Here is a 22,837-nt window from a genome sequence, read left to right as displayed (position 1 = left end):
ATTCAGTGGAGGTTGTCCAACTACGTATAAGAAAATAAGAAATGTTGCACAGTGCATATTCTAGTGCCAATATTAATCTATAACAACAAACTCAAAGGCTAAATAATAAATTAAAAAAGTAATGAGCCACAAATCTAAGAAACCTGTAGAGGATCCATTTTTAGAAAGAAGTCTAATTACTTAAATACCTTAAATAAGATCATTTGTTTTAGGTGAGTTTTGCTGGATTGACTAGACAAATTACCTCTCCCACCGCAATTCCAGTGTTAATTATTAACTAATGTTTTGAGTGTAAACGCCTGAAAGATAATTTTCAGATGTATTAGATGTCTAATCTGCAGTCTCATTTATGGAGGACCGACACTGAAGGACACATAAGAATTTTAGGAACAATGTACTGTTATTTCAAGTCATGGACTTCCACAAAATTGTACATTCAACATATTATTGAGGTAGTTAAAAAAGAGCTGTATGAGCAGTACTGCAATTTGAAATTACTATCATTCCTTTTCTGATGTATTTTGCAATCCTTCATCCCCACAAAAAATGAAATCATGAGAAATGACACGATGTAAGAAGATAACCTCAGACATTCAATTCTGTTGCTAATCAATTTTTCCCTGCAAACACAATAATAAAATACGCTTAGGAAAGAAGTAGTATTCCCCAGTATATGTTTTCAGAAAGCTTTACTGCACTTCTTTCCCTCAAACTTCCCCATTTTTATAAGGAGACACACACAAAACACATTATGGCATAAAATAATTACCACTATGGAGGATAGCTTCTCCTCCAAATTAAAGAATATTTTCTCATAGCATGGTCTGCTCATAGAGAGCCATTTTAAGGCCATTTCCCTTTAGATGAGAAGTATTTAGGATGATCTGTTTTTCACCAGGGAAGGTGTGTACTATTAATGTCTTATCTTCAGGTTCTCCATCCATTTATGACCTCCATTCTCAGTCATCTCTAAAAACGTGGATCACATACCACTGGATACAAGTATAGCAAATTATTCACTCCTTAATCTTGAATACTAACAAGAAGATTCTCAAAATTCTTTACTGCCTATTTACTCAAATAATTCTGGTTTGGGTAAGGATAGACTCTAAAAACTTAAAAAAGACCTCCGATGGTCAGATGTAGCACCCTTATCGTGACTGCTTAGCTCACATTATAAAAAAAATATCTGAATTGCAGCTGATGTGGCCAAAGAAATAGAAATATAGAAATACAGTTGTGCTGTAAGAGTCTGAGAACTTCCATTTCTCATTCTGCTCTCTGGCCATCATAAATAAGGCTTTATTTCTTGTAAGCATTTCAACTGTACCTTGAAGCCAGAAATCAATACAATGAGGAAAAAAAAGAACAAAACAAAACTTTTTGGACACACAAATGGTTGGTTGAATAAAGTAGAGCAAATTGCAAACAATACTCCATCGTTTATGGTATAGTACTGGCTTCATTTAAATACAACATGCCCATTTTTTCCCTGTCTCGTTGCAAAGCACATTTAGGTGAAGGGAGTACTTGGATGAGCACCTCAACTCCCTTTGGTATATTTACTGCAATTACCCTGAGGAACAGAACCCGAGGCAACCATTTAAACGATATCTATCCTGTATCACAGCAACTTTTGATTATTCCCTGAGTTGGTATGACAATTTATCTCTACGTAGCTTCGGTGGAGAATATTTGAAGTGGAAGATTGGAGAACATTAATCCAAGGCCACTGAAATACAAGTTCTCATCCATTGGGCATGTCAAAGAACTGAGGTGCTCTTTAGCTGAAGAAGGCCCCCTTCTCCCACTTGCCTTTCCATCTTCTGGAACGCAATGGCACTTAGTGGACTTTCAGGGTTCAGTATCTTGTTCCAATACTGCACAGAGCTAAGTGGAAGCAGCAGCGTTGCCAACATCATGTGTAACCTTTCCTTCTTTCCAGGAAGACAAAACCTGCAGTCATGACAGGTCTCTCTCAACACGGTCTTAAGGATAGGTTTTAAGTTCAGCATGTAGAACCACAGTGTGGCAGAAATATATATATTTTTTCCCATCTTCCTCCATTATTCTGCAAGTCCTTGTACTTGCAGTTTCCGCAACTGAGCTACCTTGGGGAGGAAAAAAAATGGGTGTTCTCTTTCAGCCATTTCCCAGGTTTCAGAAGGACCCAAAATGGCCCTCTGTTATTTATTTAACACTGGTCACACAGAGAGTTCTGTTGTAGTTGTCACCTCTCAAAGCATGGAGTAATACAAGGGTAGCGTCCAGCAATCTGATAGGTTCGATTATAGGAGATGTTTAAACATGGCTTCACTTCTATGGGGACTGCTAGTGACATTCCAGAAGTCTGTATATGACTTTGAGCCTGAACACCACCTTGTAAACCAGCTGGGCAAGTCTGCATCGGGTAGGTTGAGGTATGACTGCTGCTTGACATAATCGGCTCACAGTTTTGTTGCGGTGCTGTTTGAAGATACGGTAGAGGAGTCTGATGAGCTTGAATATAATGGGGTATGTGCTGCTGTGTGGGCTGACCGGTTGTTTGAAATAAAGTGTTATGGGTGGGTTGAGAGCTATGTTGTCCTTTTTGCTTGTTGGCTTCTTTTACGTCATTATCGTGGGACCTAGAATATTAAAATTAAAAGGATTATTTTCTGTTTGACTACATTGGCTGAAATCTACAGTTCATCCAAGCCCATGTACAAGGAGAGGATTATTTTTTTTCATTCATGCTCGATGTGAATGGGCCAATAGTTCTTCTTGATTCAAGGTAAGCACTTCTGCTACAAGAAATAAAACCTTATTTCCTACTTCATTTCAAGAAATAAAACTTTTATAAAACCTTATTAAGTCCACACCTGGAATGCTGCATCCAGTTTTGGTCACCACGTTACAAAAAAAGCTGTTGAGACTTTGGAAAAAGTGCAGAGAAAAACAACGAAGCTGATTAAAGGCCTGGAGACTAAAACATATGAAGAACGGTTGGAGGACATGGGTCTGGCTGGTCTACAGAAAAGAAGGACTGGGGGGGGGACTAGATAACAGTATTCCAGTATTTGAGTGACTGCCACAAAGAAAAGAGGGGGTCAGCTTATTTTCCAAAGCACCGTAAGACAAGACAAAAACCAGTGGATGGAAACTAATCGAGGAGAGAAGCAATCTATTCCTATTCCTATTCCCTATTCTATTCTATTCTATTCTATTCTATTCTATTCTATGCTTTTTTTGTAAAAGAAAAAGGTGCCGGAACTCACATGTCATACAACCCACCTTGCCTACCCTACAGGGTTCCATCCAAAAAAGGTGCCGGAACTCCGTTCTGAGCGTTCTATGAGAAAAAAAGCCCTGATTCTATTCTATTCTATTCTATTCTATTCTATTCTATTCTATTCTATTCTATTCTATTCTATTCTATTCTATTCTATTCTATTCTATTCTGTTGTTCTGTTCTATTCTATTCTATTCTATTCTGTTGTTCTGTTCTGTTCTGTTCTGTTCTCTTCTCTTCTACCCTATCCTATCCTATCCTATCCTTAGAAAAAACATACACACCACTACTTGCTGTTGGGGTATTGTGGGAGTTGAAGTTCAGACACCTTAAAATGGGTATGGCTGGGAAACACTAAAACCAGGAAAAGAAATAACCCAACTCCGAAGGCAAAAGGTGGACTGTTTAGGTCCTCCAAATCTGTTAAACCTATTAGGTAAACAGTTATCCCTAAGTAAGAGCTGATCTTCAAAGGCTTCCATACTTGGCAGTTATCAGCTCAGGCAGGCATCTGAACCTCCTGCCCACTCCTTTGTTTTCAACAGCACCTTTTATTTTCATCCCTATACGTAAGAGATAATTGTGATATGTTAAAAAAAGCAACCCAAAAACTTTCTTATGAGTAAATATCACGTTATGCAAGAATTTGATTTTATTTAGGACTAAAGCAGTAGTGTCTGCAGGGTATGGGTTTCGTTTCGTTTTGTTTTTTTTTAAAAAAAAGCTAAAATGGGAGATCCAACACTCTGATTGTAGCTCTGCCAATTTTTTATGGACCATTGTCCAGTTGGGCCTGCTGACTTGATCTCCTTTTGCATACCTGCAGAAATCCCTGAACAAAAGAGAGGGGAAATTAGAGAAATGTGTCGTAACTGGCAGACGTCGGCATTAAGAATGCATTCAAGACTGAAATGCAACAGTGTTGGGAGCTTGTCATCACCCTCAGCTTTCCAACTTGGAAACTCAGTAGCAACTCCTGCACCTAAAACCTCACCCGCAGCCCTCAGATTGCACTTCGTTAAAGTAACTACAGATAGTCCTCAACTTACAACTGAGCCCAAAATTTCCGTTGCCAAGCAAGATAATTATGTCCCATTTCACATCTCGCTCGCCACAGTTAAGTGAATCGCTGCAGCTGTTAAATTAGTAACACAGGCGTTAAGTGAATCTGGCTTCCCCACTGGCATTGCTTCTCAGGAGGTCACAAAAGGGGACCGTGTGACCCCAGGACACTGCAACCATCACAACTGCATGCCAGTTGCCAACCATCCTAATTTAGATGTGACCACGGGGATGCTGCAATGGTTGTTAGTGCAGGTTCGAGTCCCACCAGGCTCAAGGTTGACTCAGCCTTCCATCCTTGCGAGGTAGGTAAAATGAGGACCCAGATTGTTGGGGGCAATAAGCTGACTTTGTAATAATGCCGCTTGGGGTGTGTGTGAAAGCCCTAATAAGCAGGCATATACATAGAATGAAGGCTACTGCTAAGCTTGTAAGCCGCCCTGAGTCTTTGGAGAAGGGCGGGATATAAATGGAATTAAAATAAAATAAATAAATAAATAAAATAAAAATGGGCAAAGGTCCCTTTTTTTCCAGTGCCGTTTTAACTTTGAATGGTAACTAAACCAATGGTTCTAAACCAAGGACTACCTATTAAGTGAGAAAAACCATTCCAGACACTTACACCAATAGTCGTTCAATACAAGGCAACAGAAAATCCCAGGAATATGCTGTCAGGCGATGTAGCCGCACTGGCCATGTTGGAGAAAGACGCAAGATAATCCTGGAGGAAGCCACACATGCAGCAGCCACTAACGAAGGGGCATAATTTAAAAATACATGATCTGGAGAGAGACCAGAGGATTAGGGTTACGTCACACACGACCACATACAAACCCCGCAGCTAAGTAACCACGGGGAGGAGTTTGAACAAAGCCATTAAAAAAAAAAGCACCTTGCAGGGATACTTCCAGGAAGTAGTCGGCATATTTGGCCATGTACAATTTGGTCTTTTCCAAGCAAACCATCGGCCACCCGTCATGGAGGTCCGATTCGTGAACGGCGATCGAGAGATAGTAATCTATGAAGTGAGCAGCTGTGGGCAGGCAGAGGTTCCACTGGAAAGTTTCTAGCAAGAGCAGTTCCATGTGCAGCAAATTCTGCTTAGTTAGGACCAGGCTCATGTTACTCATGCACCCCAAGCTGTTCAGCTGTTCAAGCTTAGGCACGCTGTCTTCCTTTTCTTCAAATTTACCTGACGGACATGAAATGGGTAAAACATCATTAGAAGGCAATTAAACAATTTAAAAAATAATAATTTCTGTATATGCTGCGATTTGTCTTTCTAGCGAGACTCAGTTACTATAGATAGCCCTCAACTTGCAATCGCTTGTTTAGCGACCGCTGCAAAATTACAACGGCCCTGAAAAAAATGATTTATGGTTGCTCCTCGTACTTACAACCACTGCGGCATCCCTACAGTCAGAGGATCGGAATATGGGCCCCTAGCGTGTATTTACAACCGTTGCTGCGTCTCAGGGTCACGTGATTGCCACTTACGACCTTTCCCAGCCAACTTCAAACAAGCCAAGCTAATGGGAAAAGGCAGATCTGCTTAACAAAAAAAAATGGTCATAAAATTGGGCGTGATTGACTTGACAACCCTTTGCTTAGCAATGGAAATTCTGGTCCCAGTTGTGTGGTAGGAAGTCAACAACTACCTGGAATTTGTTGTTTAAAGCAGGGGTCTGCAACCTTGACAACTTTTCAACTTCTGGACTTCAGCTCCCAGAATTCCTCAGCCAGCTATGGAATTCTGGGAGCGGAAGTCCACAAGTCTAAAAGTTGTCAAGGTTGCAGACCCCTGCTTTAAAAGACATTGCTTTTTGGTAAAAAGTACACTATTGCACTGGTGGTAGCACAGTTGGGTTCATTTCTCTCTATTACACACTTATCATCTCTAATGACAGATCTATGATTCCAGATTGGCAGCCACATTTGAAATCATTTTCTCCTTTCAGAGTTTGGCAGCAGGAAACTTTAAATGATCGTATTCTGTATGTCAGAGCTGCTCATTACGTGGGAAGCAATCCTTTTTTTTTAACCTTAGGATAAATGATACATTGGGGAAAAAAACTTTTGATTTCCATATTTTCAAGCCTAAAACAACAGATTTTTCAGATGTATTCTGTTATTTGGGACATGGGTGACTTTTTGAGAACTTCAACTGTTTACAAGAGCCACTGGACTTACGGTACTGTGAAATCAATCAGCCCAGTGTTTGACACAGGCAGATTGGCCTACAGGGGGTGATTCAAAAACAGATGCAGAATGTAACAGTGCTAATTGACCGGATCCACCTATCAAGCCAAGACATGGCTTAATTAATCTTGGTTTGTTGACTACCCACAACTGGCTGAGTTCATGCACAAAGCTAAGCTGTAAAGCACAATAAACTGAGTTAAGTCAAAGCAAAGCAAATATAAACCTGTTAAAGCAGATGCAATTTCCATCACTTTCCAGGTCGATCCACTTTTCTGTGATATCTAGGACCACATTCCAAAAGTGGGCGATGGCTGGGCCCATTTTTTTGAAGGGGGGTGGGTGGGCAGCCAGGAGTTTTAAGAGCTAAAATGGGCACCTGAACTTTATTAGTTCTTAAACCTCTGGCACTCAAAAATACATAGTGCCCTTTATTTTTAACGCCAATGATTTTGAGGGCACAAAAGAGATGGTGGAATGTAACCCGTGAGATGCATGTTTTTTTTTAAAATATTCTGTCCAATCCTTCAATATCCTACACCTTTCGGTGGATTTGAGAAACAAACCCTTTACACCGATCAAATCAGGGATATAATAGCCGTTACAAAATATCGTAAAGTTATTGAAACGGATCAGAAGACTCGAAGATACCATTCACGTGTGATTCTGAGTTTGGGCAGCATCACATTTTGTTTTCAAAAGAACAAATAAAAGTTTGTCGTAACAACAGGCCGTGCAAATTTTGACCCCTAAAATCATAGAATCCATTTCTTTTTTCAGGAAACCACTGCAGCTTAGCAAAAAAAAAGTTGGGTTTCTGCAATCCCTGATGGGTTTCAGGATGGCTGGTGTAAATATTGAATTCCCAACCATTTTCGGAATTCAGCTATTTGATTTCCAGTCTGGGTAAGCAATTTCTATCTGTTGAGCTCTTGCTTTGAACTTACTTGCTAAAAGCAAGCAGGAAAGTGCAACCATGTGCAGCTGTTGAATGGAGATGTCATAGCGGTCCATAAAGAGGTCCAACAGGTAAACAGCAAGATGCCGGGCGGCAGGACAGAGTCGGAATCGGTTGCTCACAATGGCAATCAAGTCTGCAAAATACCTTCTCAGATTTAACTGGGGAGACTGGCCTTTATAACAGGGTAGCTTCAGCTCCTAAGTAGAGAATAACAGTGTTTAAAAACAGCCACTGCTGTATAGAAGCTTGCACTGAGAATAATTACATCCAAATTGCATTCCTTTCATTCATTCAATTTGCATAGTTGCCCATCTTACCTACGTGACACTAGGGTGGCTCACATTCATTAAAAACTTGAAAAAAAAAGCAGCACAATACAAAAACAGAGAAGCAAAACGTATAAAACCATGTCGAAACCCATAAAACATACTGAGCAAGTATACTATAAAAACGTTCGCAGCATTCAGCATCACCAGTGAACAGGCTTAATGTATTTATGATCATTTTGGAATTCAGGTTCCCTCATATTTTAAAAAGAACACAAAGCGTTGTAGATTAAAAAGAACATTTTGTAGAGTTCACATTCCCAGAATTTGCACTGCAGTTCCTTCTTTAATCTTATGAACAACAGGTGTATCACAGATATTAAATTAACACAACACTTGCAGGGAGATTAAGAATTTTAGCACTCATCTTCGGGCATTGTTATTGTTGCTCAGGTTGAGTTTCCCTTAACTATTGTTATTACCACACAGGCAATAACTGAAATGGTTGTTGTCAGCACCAATACTTCTATCTTGGGGGAGAGAAGGGAATGGAGACAGTAAGTACAGAGTAATCATATCTACATATCTCCGTTGCCCAGCGAGCTACAGGAAAATGTTGAAATGTAAAACTGCATTGAGTCATTTTATATGACCCGAACCAAGACATTCTAACCCAAGAGGAAAACTGGCCAAGGGTGTGGGATGGGGGGGGGGAAACTTCCTTGAATAAAGCATACAATTAAATGGAAGAAGGCAATGTGAGGCATTTAAAGGTAAAAGGTAAAGGTTCCCCCGCACATGCGTGCTAGTCGTTTCCAACTCTAGGGGCCGGTGCTCATCTCCATTTCAAAGCTGAAGAGCCAGCGCTTGTCCGAGGACGTCTCCGTGGTCATGTGGCCGGCATGACTAGACACCAAAGGTGCACAGAACGCTGTTACCTTCCCACCGTAGTGGTCCCTATTTTTCTACTTGCATTTTTACGTGCTTTCGAACTGCTAGGTTGGCAGAAGCTGGGACGAGTAACGGGTGCTCACTCTGCTACGCAGCACTCGGGATTCAACCCGCCAAACTGCCGACCATCTGATCGACAAGCTCAGCGTCCTAACCCACTGAGCCATCTGTCTGAGCAATAAATTGCCAGTATTTATTTATTTACTAAAATTTATATACCGCCCTATTCCCGTAGGACTCAGGGCGGTTTACAGGGAAAATTAAAAGTTAAAATACAATTTTTTAATATACAACTAAAAACGATTAAAACTAAGATTAAATTAATCTCTGAACTTAACTAAAACCCCATTAATTAAATAATTAAAACCCCTCAGTCTGGGCCAGACAACTCAAAAAACCAAGTTTTCAAGTCCCTACGAAATGAGCGAAGGTCGGGGGCGGTCCTAAGCTCCGTGGGAAGCTGGTTCCAAAGGGCCGGCGCGCCCACAGAGAACGCCCTTCCCCTGGGGATAACCCGCCGGCATTCCTTAACCGGCGGTACCCTAAGAAGGCCCTCCCTGTGAGAGCGCACAGGACGATAGGAAGTTGATGCCGGCAGTAGTTGTACTGAGAGTAAGAGAGGTGATCTTGACAGTTTTGCTTTTTGATATTTTATGTTTTTCTGACATCAAATAAGGTTTTGGAGGTTCCAGTCCCTAAGGGGAAAAAATTATGAAAAAAATATTATCCTGGGAATGAGGACTAAAACATTCTTTGAGTTCCAGGAAGCAAGATAATATTCAAAGCGAGCCAAACAAACAACTCTGATTAACTGGGATACAAGAAGGAAGGGAGTTAAAGGGCAATCAGTTTTGCAAGATGTCATTATTATAGCCTATTTCAATAAACTATAGGTTCAGTTTTGCTGTGGCGTTGATATTCTGGTTTCATCTACTTAGTGGGCCTGGCAATCATCATTTGTCTTTGATGTCTCTCCTTTGCTGTATAAATTTGTTTTTGCTTGCATAAAGCACATTCGTTTCTTTTTCTATCAATGCTAAACCTCTGAGCTTGGACGATACAAACCCACTGCTAATAATCTATTTTAATTTATGATAGAACAAAATACTGATGGTGAATATACTGACAAACAGATTTTTCATCTTTTTAAAAAAAAATATTCTCAAAAGAATACCAGCAAATTCTTTAAAGTTATCTCCTTGCACCTGGCTATTAGACCAAGTGGGGAAGACAGGCATAATATTGATACCTGCCCTTCCAACTCCTGAAAGCCAGTTAGAGCTAACAGGAAACAAAAGACTGCTATAACAACTTTAAGATGTGTGCTCTTCAACTCCCAGAATTCCCCAGACAGCCACTGCACCAGGTCATACTATTACAACGATCAGATCCGCAAAGAATACTAACAAGAAATCTATTTAAAAATTACAATAGCTGAGCTCACCATCTCACTGACTCAGTATCAAAGAAATCATACTACAGCTTAATGTAACACATCAATATTAGTAAAATTCATCATAGCGAACATTGCCTGATTTCTCCTTCACCATCATCACAAACGACTTTAAAGTTCAGTTTTATTCTTTACTGTGTTCCTTGGGTACAAGACAACTTACGTCTTCTATTAACAGTTCCAGAACATAAGCAGTTTATTAGAGATAGAAAGGGATAGATCTCTCTACTCTATTCTATGTTGTTAGGGCCTTTCAGTTATTATATTTATTCATACTATTTGTCTGCAATGGAAAAAGTCACATACTTAAGTTCCACTTTACAGTTGGTAAAACTGGATGGAGCAGTTTAACATGAATCACAGTAGCAGTAATTGAAACAGTGAACCTTCTCTGAATGTTGCTTGACTTGAAGGCAATTCATACTTTAGAGGCATCTACATTTGTTAGACTGGAAGTGTATTGGAACTACCAATAACCAATGCCATCAGGCATCACATGTCCGGGGATCATTAATCTAGAAAGACCCAAGATGGACACTGGGTATTTGGTACAATCAATCGTAATAAGCCAAAGGAAGGTTCTGGGTACTTCTGTATATTTAGCTGCTGAGGTCATCTACAAGATATTATTGAGCTATTTTGTCTCTTTTATTTTTGTTCTTCTTCTATGAAGACAGAAAAAATGCTGAACAAACAAGGTAGGGTTGCAAAAGGAGGATTACACGGTGGGTTCCCTTGGTGCTGAGTTTGGGGTTTTTTTGCAGACATTTCTTTACCAAACTAGGTAACATCATCAATGTACCAAGGACCCCACAGCTCAACCTTGAGCTATAAATATTCTCTTCTAACATTTCCGGGTACAATTCCATAAAAGAAGCTCAATGAAAACCACTTGTAACTCCACTTCATTGCAAATCACCTCATAAGCGCTTGTAGCCATCAAGCTAAAAGCATTCGTGGCTCAGGCAACATTCATTTGAAAAACAAGCTCGGCTTTTGGATTCGTTAGTCATCCTTGTACCCAAACCCATCCATTGTAGTTTGCAAATCATATGGCATTAAATAAAATATTAAATTTTGTATGAACCTCAGGAACAGCCACAGTTTACTCAATCAACTGAAATAAATAACTGCTCTGCTGACTGATTCAAAATGGTCACCAGTGTCATGGATCCGAAGAAAAAAAATAACAGGAGATAAGAAAATAAACAAAAGATAACCCAATAAATAAAGAAATCAGAACATTCTACCTGATCAAATAATCCTATCAATTTAACAAAGAACAGTATACAATGGTGGAACTAAATTTCTCAGGTCAGAATTGTACGTTAAGTTACTTAGAGGCATCTGACTGAGGTATGGCAAGATCAACCAAACCTTCCAACGGATGGGAAAGCAGAAAAGTAAATCTTATGAACAGGTCAAACAACTTTTTCTAAAACCTTCAGGAATATACATTGGTTTAATTTAAACAGGACTGGTATTTACATTGTCTACTTCTGTATAATGATTTGATTGGTAAGGGAATTAACTTGATAATCTGGATTCAATAATCTACTGAACCTTAAAACCACTACCTGGACTGGATTTGCACAACATGGTGAGTAGTTAGGTTTGTGATACAAACACCAGCAAAGAGATGGAATGGTCTAAAAGAGAAATGTTGGGGTTTTTTTATTAACTGCCTTCATACAGTAAATTAAATCATGATATTTTTTTTTATTGAAAAGTTTTATCATACATTTTATCTTTAACAAACCCCCCTACCCCTCCCCTATCCCTCCCTCTTTACCCCTCCCCCCTCCCCCCCCCCCCCCGACTTCCCAGAGCTAAGTACAAGGTATAAAAAACAAAAAAAAAGAATCATAAACAACCATATACTAGCAACCGTGAACTCTAAAATCTATCACTCTCTAGCTCATATAGGATAACTACAAACACTATTAATATAAAATATATATAAAAAAAATAAAAAAAGGAGAAAAGAAGGGAAGACTTATTCAAATGCTACATAAAACTTTTTAGTCCCATATTTGTTCTGGATATACTCAATCCATTTGTCCCATATTTGTTCTGGATATACTCAATCCATTCCTCTTAACAGTTTAATTTCATTCAATTCTTTCCTCCTAGCTTCCACAGCACATCTATGTTTATTATTCATATATATCAACATCCCTCTCATATAGGCCTTGCTAGCATCCCAAACCATGTCCATAGAGGTGCCCTTATTCATATTAATTTCTAAAAAAAAAAAAAAAAAAACCCTTCATCCGCTGTTTACATTCTTCCACATTTCTCTAGTTTCTAAACAAATTCTCATTTACGCACCACGAGCGCCTATCTCTATTCTCCTTATTAATCTCTAGCCAAACTGGGCTATAATCAAAAATAGTTCTTGCACATATCTTCACCTTCTTAATCCTTGAAAAAAAGTCATTAATCAACAAAATAAAATCGATCCGGAAAAAAAATTGATGTAATCCTTTTCATGCGAATGTCTTTCACGCCAAATATCTCACGACGCGCTTAAAAGCTCCAGCCTTGTCCATCTGTACATCCAAAACACCATTCCAATCCCCCATAAAAATAAAAAATTTATAATCCAACTGGGTATACTTTGTATGAAATAAACTAAAAAAGTCAGCTTGTTGTTGATTAGGAGCATATAATCCAACTAAAAGCATCTTTTTACCTTCTGACAGCAACTCTATCATAACGTATCTTTAATTTGAATTAAATCATGATTTTATAAGTCATGGCTTTTGGGGTAAACATGTCTCTGCATGTTAAGCCACAAATCATGATTTACAAACCACAATTTCCAAGCTAACATATTAAACACCACCAAATAAAAACCGTGCTATAACTTAGCACTAAAGTGATGGATTCCGAAAATATGATCTTCAATAAAAAGATTATAAAGAGGCTAAAGGTTACAGGTTTAGGTTTAGGGACAATTTTCTTCCACTGAGTTTGGCAAGATTTCATTCTGGGTTAAACAAGCTTATAATCAAGGGGAAAACAGGATATGTTTCTTTCCTCAATGGGAACTAAAATCACACACAGATGAAAAGTCTTTTTATACTAGAGAGATAATTACTGCAGCATATTAATGATTAGAGACAACCACATTTCAAAGAATTAACAAAGTCTTAAGTATTTACATCAGTAACAGAACTGAATCAGTACATTATACTCATTCCATGCTTGCTCTAAAAAGATTTATGTTAAAAGTAAGAACCTAACTAATGCAGCTTTATCATTACAGTATAATGGCAAGGCTGCACCTGGTGAATATCCACCTGGAGCCTTTAAAAAAAAAATATCCCAAGAGCTCTTCAGAAACTGATAATCAAAGATTTATAACACAAGACAAAAATGACTGCACCCAGGCCTGGTAAACACATTGCTGTTAATCACTTTACTTGATCATGGTTCCCTGAATAAACCCTAATTAATTGGGATCAATGCAGTGCAGAAAGACACAAACTATGGTAACTTGATGCAGTGTCTGTTCCTGAGCCTAGTATTTTCTAAAGGAAAAAAAAGTTTGCAAAACTGCCATAGATGCCTCAGTGCTGAGTAAACCTGAGCATTGTTACAGACATCTGCAGAGCAATAAATGTTATTTCAGCTGATCTTCTGAATCCAACTCTGCATGTTCACTGCAGTCTGCCTACAGCACGGGTGTCAAACTCGCCACATCATGTGACGTGTCGCAACTTTTTTTTTTTTGCATTGCCGGAGCTGGGGTGGGCACAGCCTTCGCATGATGGAACCGGCCCACAGGCTGGCAGTTTGACACCCCTGGCCTAGAGAGAGAGACCCAAATAAGAGCAGCAGTTTCCAACTAAAATGCAAACCTTAGCAATCAGTAGCATTCAGCTGCTGAGGTCCCTTCAACTGTTCTCCGACAGTTGTTCCTGTAACCCAGCATCTATTACATTGTCATCATTTTTTAGGTTGCTAAGCCATGGCCCCAGGAAACTATGTTTAGCAACCCAATCTGGGGCTGTCAGTCAACCTAGAAAAACTTCAGGGATAGTGACTAGAAATTTTTCCAGCCTGATGAAATGTTTCAAATAAAGAAAAAATGTGTTTAGGTTAGGTTGTGGTTTTAATGGTGCTGGTATTATTATAAGTAGCATGAATTTGCATTGGCAGTATTATGACAGCTTCTGATAAATGTTGATTTATTGTAATGCATTCTGCATTAGTGTCATGTGGCTGAAGTGGCAGAGAAGCATTTGCAATAGACAAACAGGAGACGCAGCAGAATTTGGAAATAAGCTACTTTCTCTCACAACACCTAGATGGGTTACTCAGTGATTAAGGTTACTTGTTGACAGCCCTTAGAGTAGGAAAAAAAATGGAGTGAGAGCAAAAGAGCCTGAATGAACTTTTAAAATCTGACATATCCCTTTTCTTTTTCTTCTACAGCTTTTGGAAAAGGAGATGCAATAATAAGTTATTAAATTTACATGCCATCTGACTTCCAGCCACAAGCATCCTGCAACTCGGGAGGACCATTTCATTTTATTATGCCGCCCTAAACAAACCCCTGAGCAGAATGGGATATTTACCTTGGTTCTCACCTAAAAGTAAAACTTTAGTAGGCCCAAAGCAGAATCTGCTAACTGTTCTTCTCATAAAGATGCTCCCACCAATCTCTGTATCTGCACTTTAGGGCAGGGAGCAGGACTGGATCAGAGGAGAGGAAGGAAATTGGCACCAACAAAACTACGTATCTCCCGCGGTTGAAAATCAGCGGGTTTGGCTGCTGACTGAGAAGATCTATTAACTTCAGGGCATTGTCTAGCCAGATCCTACAAAGGCTAGAGGATCGCAGCCAGTTTTCTCCTGACTGAAACCCACAAGCAATCACAATGCCCTGAAGTCCTTGGAAGTTTCAGTAGAATCACTTCCAGGGCCTGAAAGAAGTTCCAGAAGCAAGCAGTACAGGAAGAATAAAGGCTGGAGTCTAGAGCTTCTGCCTCAGTTTCCCCACCTGTGAGTGCAAAGACTAATTATATGACTCAGAAGAGGGGGGAAACAGAAGAAATCCAAAGAAGGGAGGGTTAGAAAGGCCAGAGAGCTGGCCTTTTCCCCCCACAGCTGATCAAGACCACAGAGCCAAAACCTTCTTGGCTTCCGGAGCGGGAGGGGGCAGCCAGAGCATCCGTAAGGCAAAACCTGAGCCCGGGGCGCCCGATCTGCCTCTTCCGCCCGGCCGCCGACTCCCAAGGATCGGGGGTCGGACGTCGAAGCGAGGGCGCAGGGTAACCCGGCCGACTTACCTTGGAACGAAGAGCTTGGTGGATGTCGGCAGCCAGCTGTCCTTTCCACCACTGCCCCTCCAGCTCCATGGGGTGGGAATGAGGGCGGCCGGGGATCCGAGCGGAGGAGCCTGCGGGAGGAGGAAAAAAAAGGGAAGTCGCGCCGGTTCTGAATAGCAGCCCATCGCCCGCTGGATGCCAGTGGCGTAGCGTGGGTTGTCAGCACCCGGGGCAAGGCAAGTAATTTGCGCCCCCCTAACCCGTGGATTTTCAAAGGGACGCGGTGGCTCAGTGGGTTAGGATGCTGAATTGGTCGATTGGAAGGTCGGCAGTTTGACGGGTCGAATCCCGAGTGTCGCGTAGCAGAGTGAGCGCCTGTTACTCGTCCCAACTTCTGCCAACCTAGCAGTTCGAAAGCACGTAAAAATGCAAGTAGAAAAATAGGGACCACTACGGTGGGAAGGTAACAGCGTTCCGTGCGCCTTTGGCGTCTAGTCATGCCGGCCACATGTCCATGGAGCCGTCCTCGGACAAGCGCTGGCTCTTTGGCTTTGAAACGGAGATGAGCACCGGCCCCTAGAGTCGGAAACGACTAGCACGCATGTGCGGGGGAACCTTTACCTTTACTTTAACCCGTGGATTTTAGCACTGGAGTCTCTTCCACTAGATTAGTTAAAGAAACCCTTACCCCCCCCCTAAGCACGTGTATTGTTTGTTATGAAAATACTGATGTAATTAAAGTAAAATGCATCTAATGCGCCCGCCACCAGATGTTGCGCCCGGTGCGGCCGGACCCTCCTGCATCCCCCCACGCTACGCCACTGCTGGATGCTGCTTCCCCAACTCCCGGGCAAGCGGCCGGCACCGGCGCCCCGCCGTTAGTTCCAGCAAGAACTCCGCCAGCCCCGGCCGGAGTCCCAGACCTTCCCCAGGGAAGGCGGGAGGAGGCGACCAGCTGATTCCACTCCTGGCAGCTCCAAGGAAGCCGAGCGGCCGGGAAGGCGGCCCCGATCCCCGGAAGATCTCCCCGGGGACAGCAGGAGAGCGGCTGATTCGGATCTTCCCAAACGGGGCCGCCGGCGAGGAAGGGGCGACTCTTTGACAAGGGCACCCGGACCGGACCGACTCGCCCAAGGCAGGCAGCCGCCCGAGCCCAGCGGAGCCGCGCCGCCCTCCGCCTGTCCCGCAACAACGTCCAACTTCTCCCGCTGGAGGTGGGAGCCCCCGGGCAGAGCGGCGGCGCCGCCACAACAAAGGGCTAGCCCGGCGTTTGCCAACCTTAGGAACTTGAAGATGCGTGGACTTCAACTCCCAGAATTCCCCAGCCAGCTATGCTGGCTGGGGAATTCTGGGAGTTGAAATCCACGCATCTTCAAGTTCCTAAGGTTGGCAAACGCCGGGCTATGCTGGCAAACGCCGGGCTATGCTGGCTGGGGAATTCTGGGAGTTGAAGTCCACGCATCTTCAAGTTCCTAAGGTTGGCAAACGCCGGGCTATGCTGGCAAACGCCGGGCTATGCTGGCTGGGGAATTCTGGGAGTTGAAGTCCACGCATCTTCAAGTTCCTAAGGTTGGCAAACGCCGGGCTATGCTGGCAAACGCCGGGCTATGCTGGCTGGGGAATTCTGGGAGTTGAAGTCCACGCATCTTCAAGTTCCTAAGGTTGGCAAACGCCGGGCTATGCTGGCAAACGCCGGGCTATGCTGGCTGGGGAATTCTGGGAGTTGAAGTCCACGCATCTTCAAGTTCCTAAGGTTGGCAAACGCCGGGCTAGACCCGCTTCCCCCGCCTGGGCTGCCCCAGACGGGCGCTTCTCCCTCTTCTCCCCCAACGCCGCGCCGGCCGTCGTCGAGCTTACCGGAGTTCGCAGCTCCGCTTCTGCTCTACAGCCACCGGGAAGGGAGAAGCGCCTCCAGCATCTCCCCGGACATGTCGGTTCAAAGCAGCCGCGGCATCCCGCTACCAGCCCCGTCCGGTGGAGCAGCCCCTGTCGCCCATTGTTAAAGAGCTCGGCGAGCGAGCCTGTGTGTACAAAGACGGGGGGAGCCAGACACATGCGGCCGCGCCTCCACCAATCCCCTTTCGCCTTACAACTCCGCTCGAGGCGCGCTCTCCAATCAGCACGCGGCACCCACCGGCCCTCCGCCGCTTCGTTTTACCCCTCTTGCTACAGGCGAGGAAGTTTTGGGCCAATTGGATTGCCGTAGCCGCTCAGACTTAGTCAAAGATCCACCCGGGCGGCGGATGGGGCGGTCACGTGGTCAGGTTTTGGTGCAAAGGGACTTAGGTGTGTGTTGCGAAAGGTGGCTGCCTTTTAAAAAAATAGGACAAGGACGCGGTACGCTTTTGTAGCCTCTCGAGTTGACCCGGGTAGGCAGGCGAATATGCCTTTTAAGCAAGTTATCGTATCGGGAGCGCCTGAAAAGTTTAGCAAAGTTTCCAAAGTAAAGCTCGTGTAAGGAAGAGGCGGGGAAGGGGCAATCCGAGAGACACGGGCAACGTGTGGATGGTTAAATATCCGGAGAGATCGCTCGCCTTGTTCCTTCAACGCCAGAAACGTCGTAATTTTTCTCCCCCTCCCCCAGATGGGCTTCACTGTAATCTTCATTTTTAATCTTTCACTTGCATTGCTTGACAGAGTTGCTCTCTGTACATAAACTGCAAGGCATGTTTATTTTGCGGTATTTAATTACAGATGTAAAGCGGGGTGCATTGCCTAATAAAAACTTCTTAAAGACTGCAGTGCAATAAGGATAATTGGGTTTCAATTTGATCCATATCTATTGAGAGCGAATCCAGTTTTGAATGGAATGGAACTTTCCCCTGTAGATAAGCGTCTATCTGTCTCTGCTATAGCATAATCCTGTGCCTATAGCGTAATTTCCTGAAGATTACAAAATCTGTCTTAATGGGCTTTACTCTAAGGGTAACTGTCCACGCTACTACCGGTAGGATAAGCCATATTGACTCCAGTGGGATTTCTCAGTAAAATATGACTTGGGCACATCATCTCTTAATACAGACTTTGGCAATTCAAACCGTAAGCAAGCAATGAATAAAATGGGAATTAGGTGAAAAAAATAAGATTTGCACAATTTTTTTTTCAGATGATGCAAGCAGATGCATCTTTCATGTTTTGTTGATAGGATGGACAAGGAGATTTTTTAACATAGGTTAGTAGGTACAGGGTCTTGATTCTTCCCATCCTGGCCTTTTCAAATACACATATGTGGTAGTCTGATCTGTTCTTTCAGTTTTGTAAAGTTGAATGTTTTGGATATACATATTTCATATACAGTTTATAAATTCTAATGAATAAAAACCAGCCTTGATGTTTTTCCATGCTATGAAAGATAGGTGTGAGTCCAAGAATCTTCAGGAATGTGTCATATCATTGGAAAGTTCTAGGCCAATTTATCTGGGCTGCAAAAACTTAGATAACCAACAATTTTTTTTAAATTTTATTTTAATTCCATTTATATCCCGCCCTTCTCCGAAGACTCAGGGCGGCTTACAAGCTTAGCAGCAGCAGACAGATATAATAAATGGCAGCAGACAGATATAATAAATCTCTCTTTGCTGCCAGCTAGTGCTTACATAGGGTGTTGTAGCTCATATACGGTAGCTCTTTCAGATTGCAAAAAGCAAAGGTTCTAAGAAATAAGTCAGATGTTGTTTTAAGCAGGTTAAGGGTTTGTATTTGTTTAAAACAGCCAACAGCTGTGGTTGGGAGGGGCTGGTTTTCAGTGGCATAGTGGTGCGTAAGGAAAGGAATATACTACAGCACTTACCAAAATGATTCATCTGGCTTTTAGTACCGAAATTAATGTTCCTGTCAGCAATCATTTTGACAGAATACGATCCAATTTTCCTGAATTTCTTGCAGGTCAGTTTTAATTTTGCAAGTCAAACTAGCCATGTAAATGCATTGATTTGGCCTTAGTGGTTTAACAGGACCAAACTGCTTGAGAAATTTCTTTAATGCTATAAGTCTGAAACTAAAGACAGCTGAGACCACTTAAGCTATCTTTAAAATTGTTGTCAAACCCTGCTTACTTTACCATCTTCTTAAAGTACTAGGATGTACTTTAAGAAAAAGAGACAACTAAAAATGTTCTTAAAGCTAAATACTATTTGTGCTACCGCTTTTAAGAATCTCCAATATATTCTGACATTACAGAAAAAGGGATACCTTGTGATCATGCCTCACAAAGTTTGTGGATCATTTAATTCACAGAGGATATAAAAACATCTATGGGTGTGAATGGGTGGAACATATTTTCTTTTAAAGTGATGTCTCTGGAAGCATTGCTTACAGCAGTTGCTTACATGCTGGCTGGGGATTTTTTGGAGTTGAAATCCACATGTCTTAAGGTTGCCAAGGTGCAGAAACACTGACTTACAGAAACAGGGGAGGTTTTCTTTAAGGCTTTCTAGCAAATGGTCTATGGAAGTCACAGATAGAAAGGAACTCCTATTTTGCAGGCAAAAATTCACTCAAGGCCGGTGGTGGGATTCAGCTGGTTTGCACCAGTTCAGCAGAACCGGTAGATAATTTTTCGTTGCCCAGGCCCAGAACAGACTTCCGGAAGTGGCATCCACACATACGGCATCCGGTTGTTCACATATTTGAATCCTACCACTGCTCAAGGCTCAATCAAAGGCCAGTGACAACTGGGAATTAGAGGAAATTGAGAGAATGATGTAGCTTTTCTGCATTTACTTTTAGACATTGTTGAAGTATACTTGTTTTTGGAAAACAATTAGTTTTATACTTGCATAAATCTAATGCTAGTTCCATGTTGTGTTCAGCTTGAGTTGGGGTACCTAGATGGTCTGATCATGCTGGTTGGACATTTTATTCTCACTATGTGCACCAAGGGATTTATTCAGCTTTGGATTCTGTGAAAGGAAGCTTTCCACTAAAGCTACTGTCTTATTTTTACTTTCCTGGAATAGGCTTTAATAAAAATTGCATTGGGGGAGATAGTGCCCTGAACTATGTGGGATTCTAGAGTTGGAGATATAACATTGTTTTTATCTCTTCACTTTCCAGGTTTGAGACTGACAAAGGAAACTTCTTGGGGGATACTTGTCTCTGCTGTGAATCACATTATATAATATTTTACTCCCTGCAATCACTGCTCACCTTTTGCAGGCCCAATTAGGAGTATGAAGTTTAATTTTCAAAATCCTAAATAACTTAAGACCCAGGTTTTCTGAAGAAATCTGTTTCTTCATTTACCTACACAAATCCTAAGATTTTCCTCTGAGGTTTCTTTTCTTCAAACAAAAAAGGATGAGCAGCCAAAATAGAGGGAGTCTTTGCAGTAGTGTCAACACATAACTCGAATCTTTTTCCCATTAGCATCCACATTATGGACCTGAAAAGTAAAAAGAGGCATTTAAAATGTATTTCAGTGTTTATACACATTTCCTCACTTTATTGTTATGAAATTTATGTATTGCAGTTATTGCTGACAAATTTATATAAAACCACAGAAAATATAAAACACATCCACAATATGTTGTTTTTCACATCTTCAATTTGATTTTCACCTAGGCAAAAGAATTGCAATTATTGTGCAATCCAGAAATATAGTAACTTTAATTTGATCCAAATATATGAATATAGGATAGTACATTTTTTTGTCTTTTGTCATAAATATGTTCCCCATTCCAAAGAAATTGCTTTATTGGGTAGATTGTATTATATCTGTTGGGATTCTTCTTGAGTAGAAAAAATGCTAGTGGGATGGTGCTAAGTTTTGTTCTTGAGAATTTTTGGCTTTTCTTATACAGGTTTGCCACATAAGAGTCTATAAATTCAAAGTTTTGATCCTCAAAAAGTCCATTTCAGCAGATTCTGTGGAGCTTGCAAAAGGCAAAACTGAACAATAGATTGTACCATAATATTAATATAGCAAAACATGATGATTTTGTTAACATCTATATTGCTATTTTGAATGGAAGAAGTCTTATTTATTAACAATTGACAACCTCGTAACAATTTAGGCTTCAGCAAATCATTGTTTATTATTGAGATGATTTCTTTCCCAACCCATTATATCTTGAGGTTGTGATATTCCCCTGGATATATGTACAAGTCATCACATCTACGATGATGGGTGTGTCTATTCCTCCCACTTGAACACAATAGGGGCAAGATGTAAATTAATTTCTGTGGCTGTCATTGCGCAGCATCCCTATTCATGGTTAATTTAACCATATTTACTGAATCCAGTTTTCTCGATACTGAGCCATAAATTAACCATGTAGTTTGGAGCTCACCACCCTAGACTATAAGATAATTGGCCAGTGTGTCATTCCATGTGTCATACGAACTCAGCCAGTGAGGAATTGCTATGTAATGTGGAGTGGTTCAAATCTGACCTGGAGATTGATTTAAGGCAGATTTCGGATGAAATGAACTCTTACAATTCTTTGAATAGGAATACTGTCAAGGTCCTTTTAAGCTACCCCTTTCAGTACAACCCAGTCTGGTTCTGTAGGTTTATTTAAATGACCTGGGTACCCTTTGTGCAACAAGATTGTGTCATGTCTCTGTCTAGTTGAACAGTTTTTGACCTACATTGGAAGGAAAGGGTGGAGATTAAACCTAATGATGCAGAAGGTCACAAGGCAGTATCAATTGCCTTTTCTATTCAACTTATTTTGCAGGAATAGACTTCTGTTCATTAAGCCTTGAATGTGTGGCAAATTAAAATATATGTAATGTCTTTTTTTTAATGACTTCATGGATCTCTTAACTTCAGATCTTCCACAAGAATCTAGCAGAACTGCTGCTTGGTGAAGAAGTTAGATATCTTGGTGAAAACTGCTGCTAGCTACAGACCTGTCAAAGCATCATCTGAAGTAATCTTCTCATTGTTGCCATGAGAGTACGAGCACTGTTACCACACTTAACAAACTGGCAGAAGCCCATGAACTTCAAGAAGAGTACCCAGGGGCATTGGAAGAGCATCACAACATTTTTTAGGAGTTGGCGCCCATCTGAAAACAAAGATAAACTTGCCATAGACTCAAATTATTCTTAAGTTCTAAGAACTTCTCACATGTAGCTTTATATTCTTCCAGCCGTCACCTCAACTTTTTCAAATGGAGGCTTATTTTTGGAAACATGGGACTCTTTTTCCAGTAGTATGATGCTTTTTAAAAAAGGTAGTTTTGTCTCCCCCAAACCCAATACATTCTGAAAAATATTATACCATTTTTGTAGGAGATGATCAGGCTGAGCTTGAGGAAAGGGTCAAACGAGTCATAAGTCACAGGTCTGCGCGCCTGCAAGAGATCTAAGTCCAGCCCATCTCTTATTCACGCTCATTTCCCTTGACCGTTAGTAGCTCAGATTTTTGTAGAGTTTAAGCTTGCAATA

The 22,837-nt window shown here is 41.4% G+C and overlaps 1 protein-coding gene and 1 long non-coding RNA gene across 2 annotated transcripts; one reads left to right on the top strand and one right to left on the bottom strand.

Moving 5' to 3' along the window:
- Window positions 1-71: 71 nt before the first annotated feature.
- CCNJ (cyclin J) lies at window positions 72-17,474 on the bottom strand. Its single transcript, XM_083363859.1, has 6 exons — window positions 17,300-17,474; window positions 15,464-15,573; window positions 7,480-7,690; window positions 5,226-5,525; window positions 4,956-5,115; window positions 72-2,627 (listed from the first exon to the last, which is right to left on the bottom strand). Exons 2-6 carry the CDS (start codon window positions 15,530-15,532, stop codon window positions 2,231-2,233), a joined length of 1,137 nt encoding a protein of 378 aa, XP_083219985.1. The 5' UTR covers window positions 15,533-15,573; window positions 17,300-17,474; the 3' UTR covers window positions 72-2,230.
- Window positions 17,475-17,711: 237 nt separating this feature from the next.
- On the top strand, window positions 17,712-22,628 carry LOC310641799. Its single transcript, XR_014492778.1, has 3 exons — window positions 17,712-17,811; window positions 18,549-18,614; window positions 22,218-22,628. It is a non-coding gene; the product is annotated as an uncharacterized lncRNA (long non-coding RNA).
- The last annotated feature ends 209 nt before the right edge of the window (window positions 22,629-22,837 follow it).

This window comes from Vipera ursinii, assembly GCF_947247035.1.
Source record: "Vipera ursinii genome assembly, chromosome: 5".
NCBI lineage: Eukaryota > Metazoa > Chordata > Lepidosauria > Squamata > Viperidae > Vipera > Vipera ursinii.
Note: the sequence above shows the minus strand (reverse complement) of the source record. Positions and strands in the feature narration are given on the sequence as shown.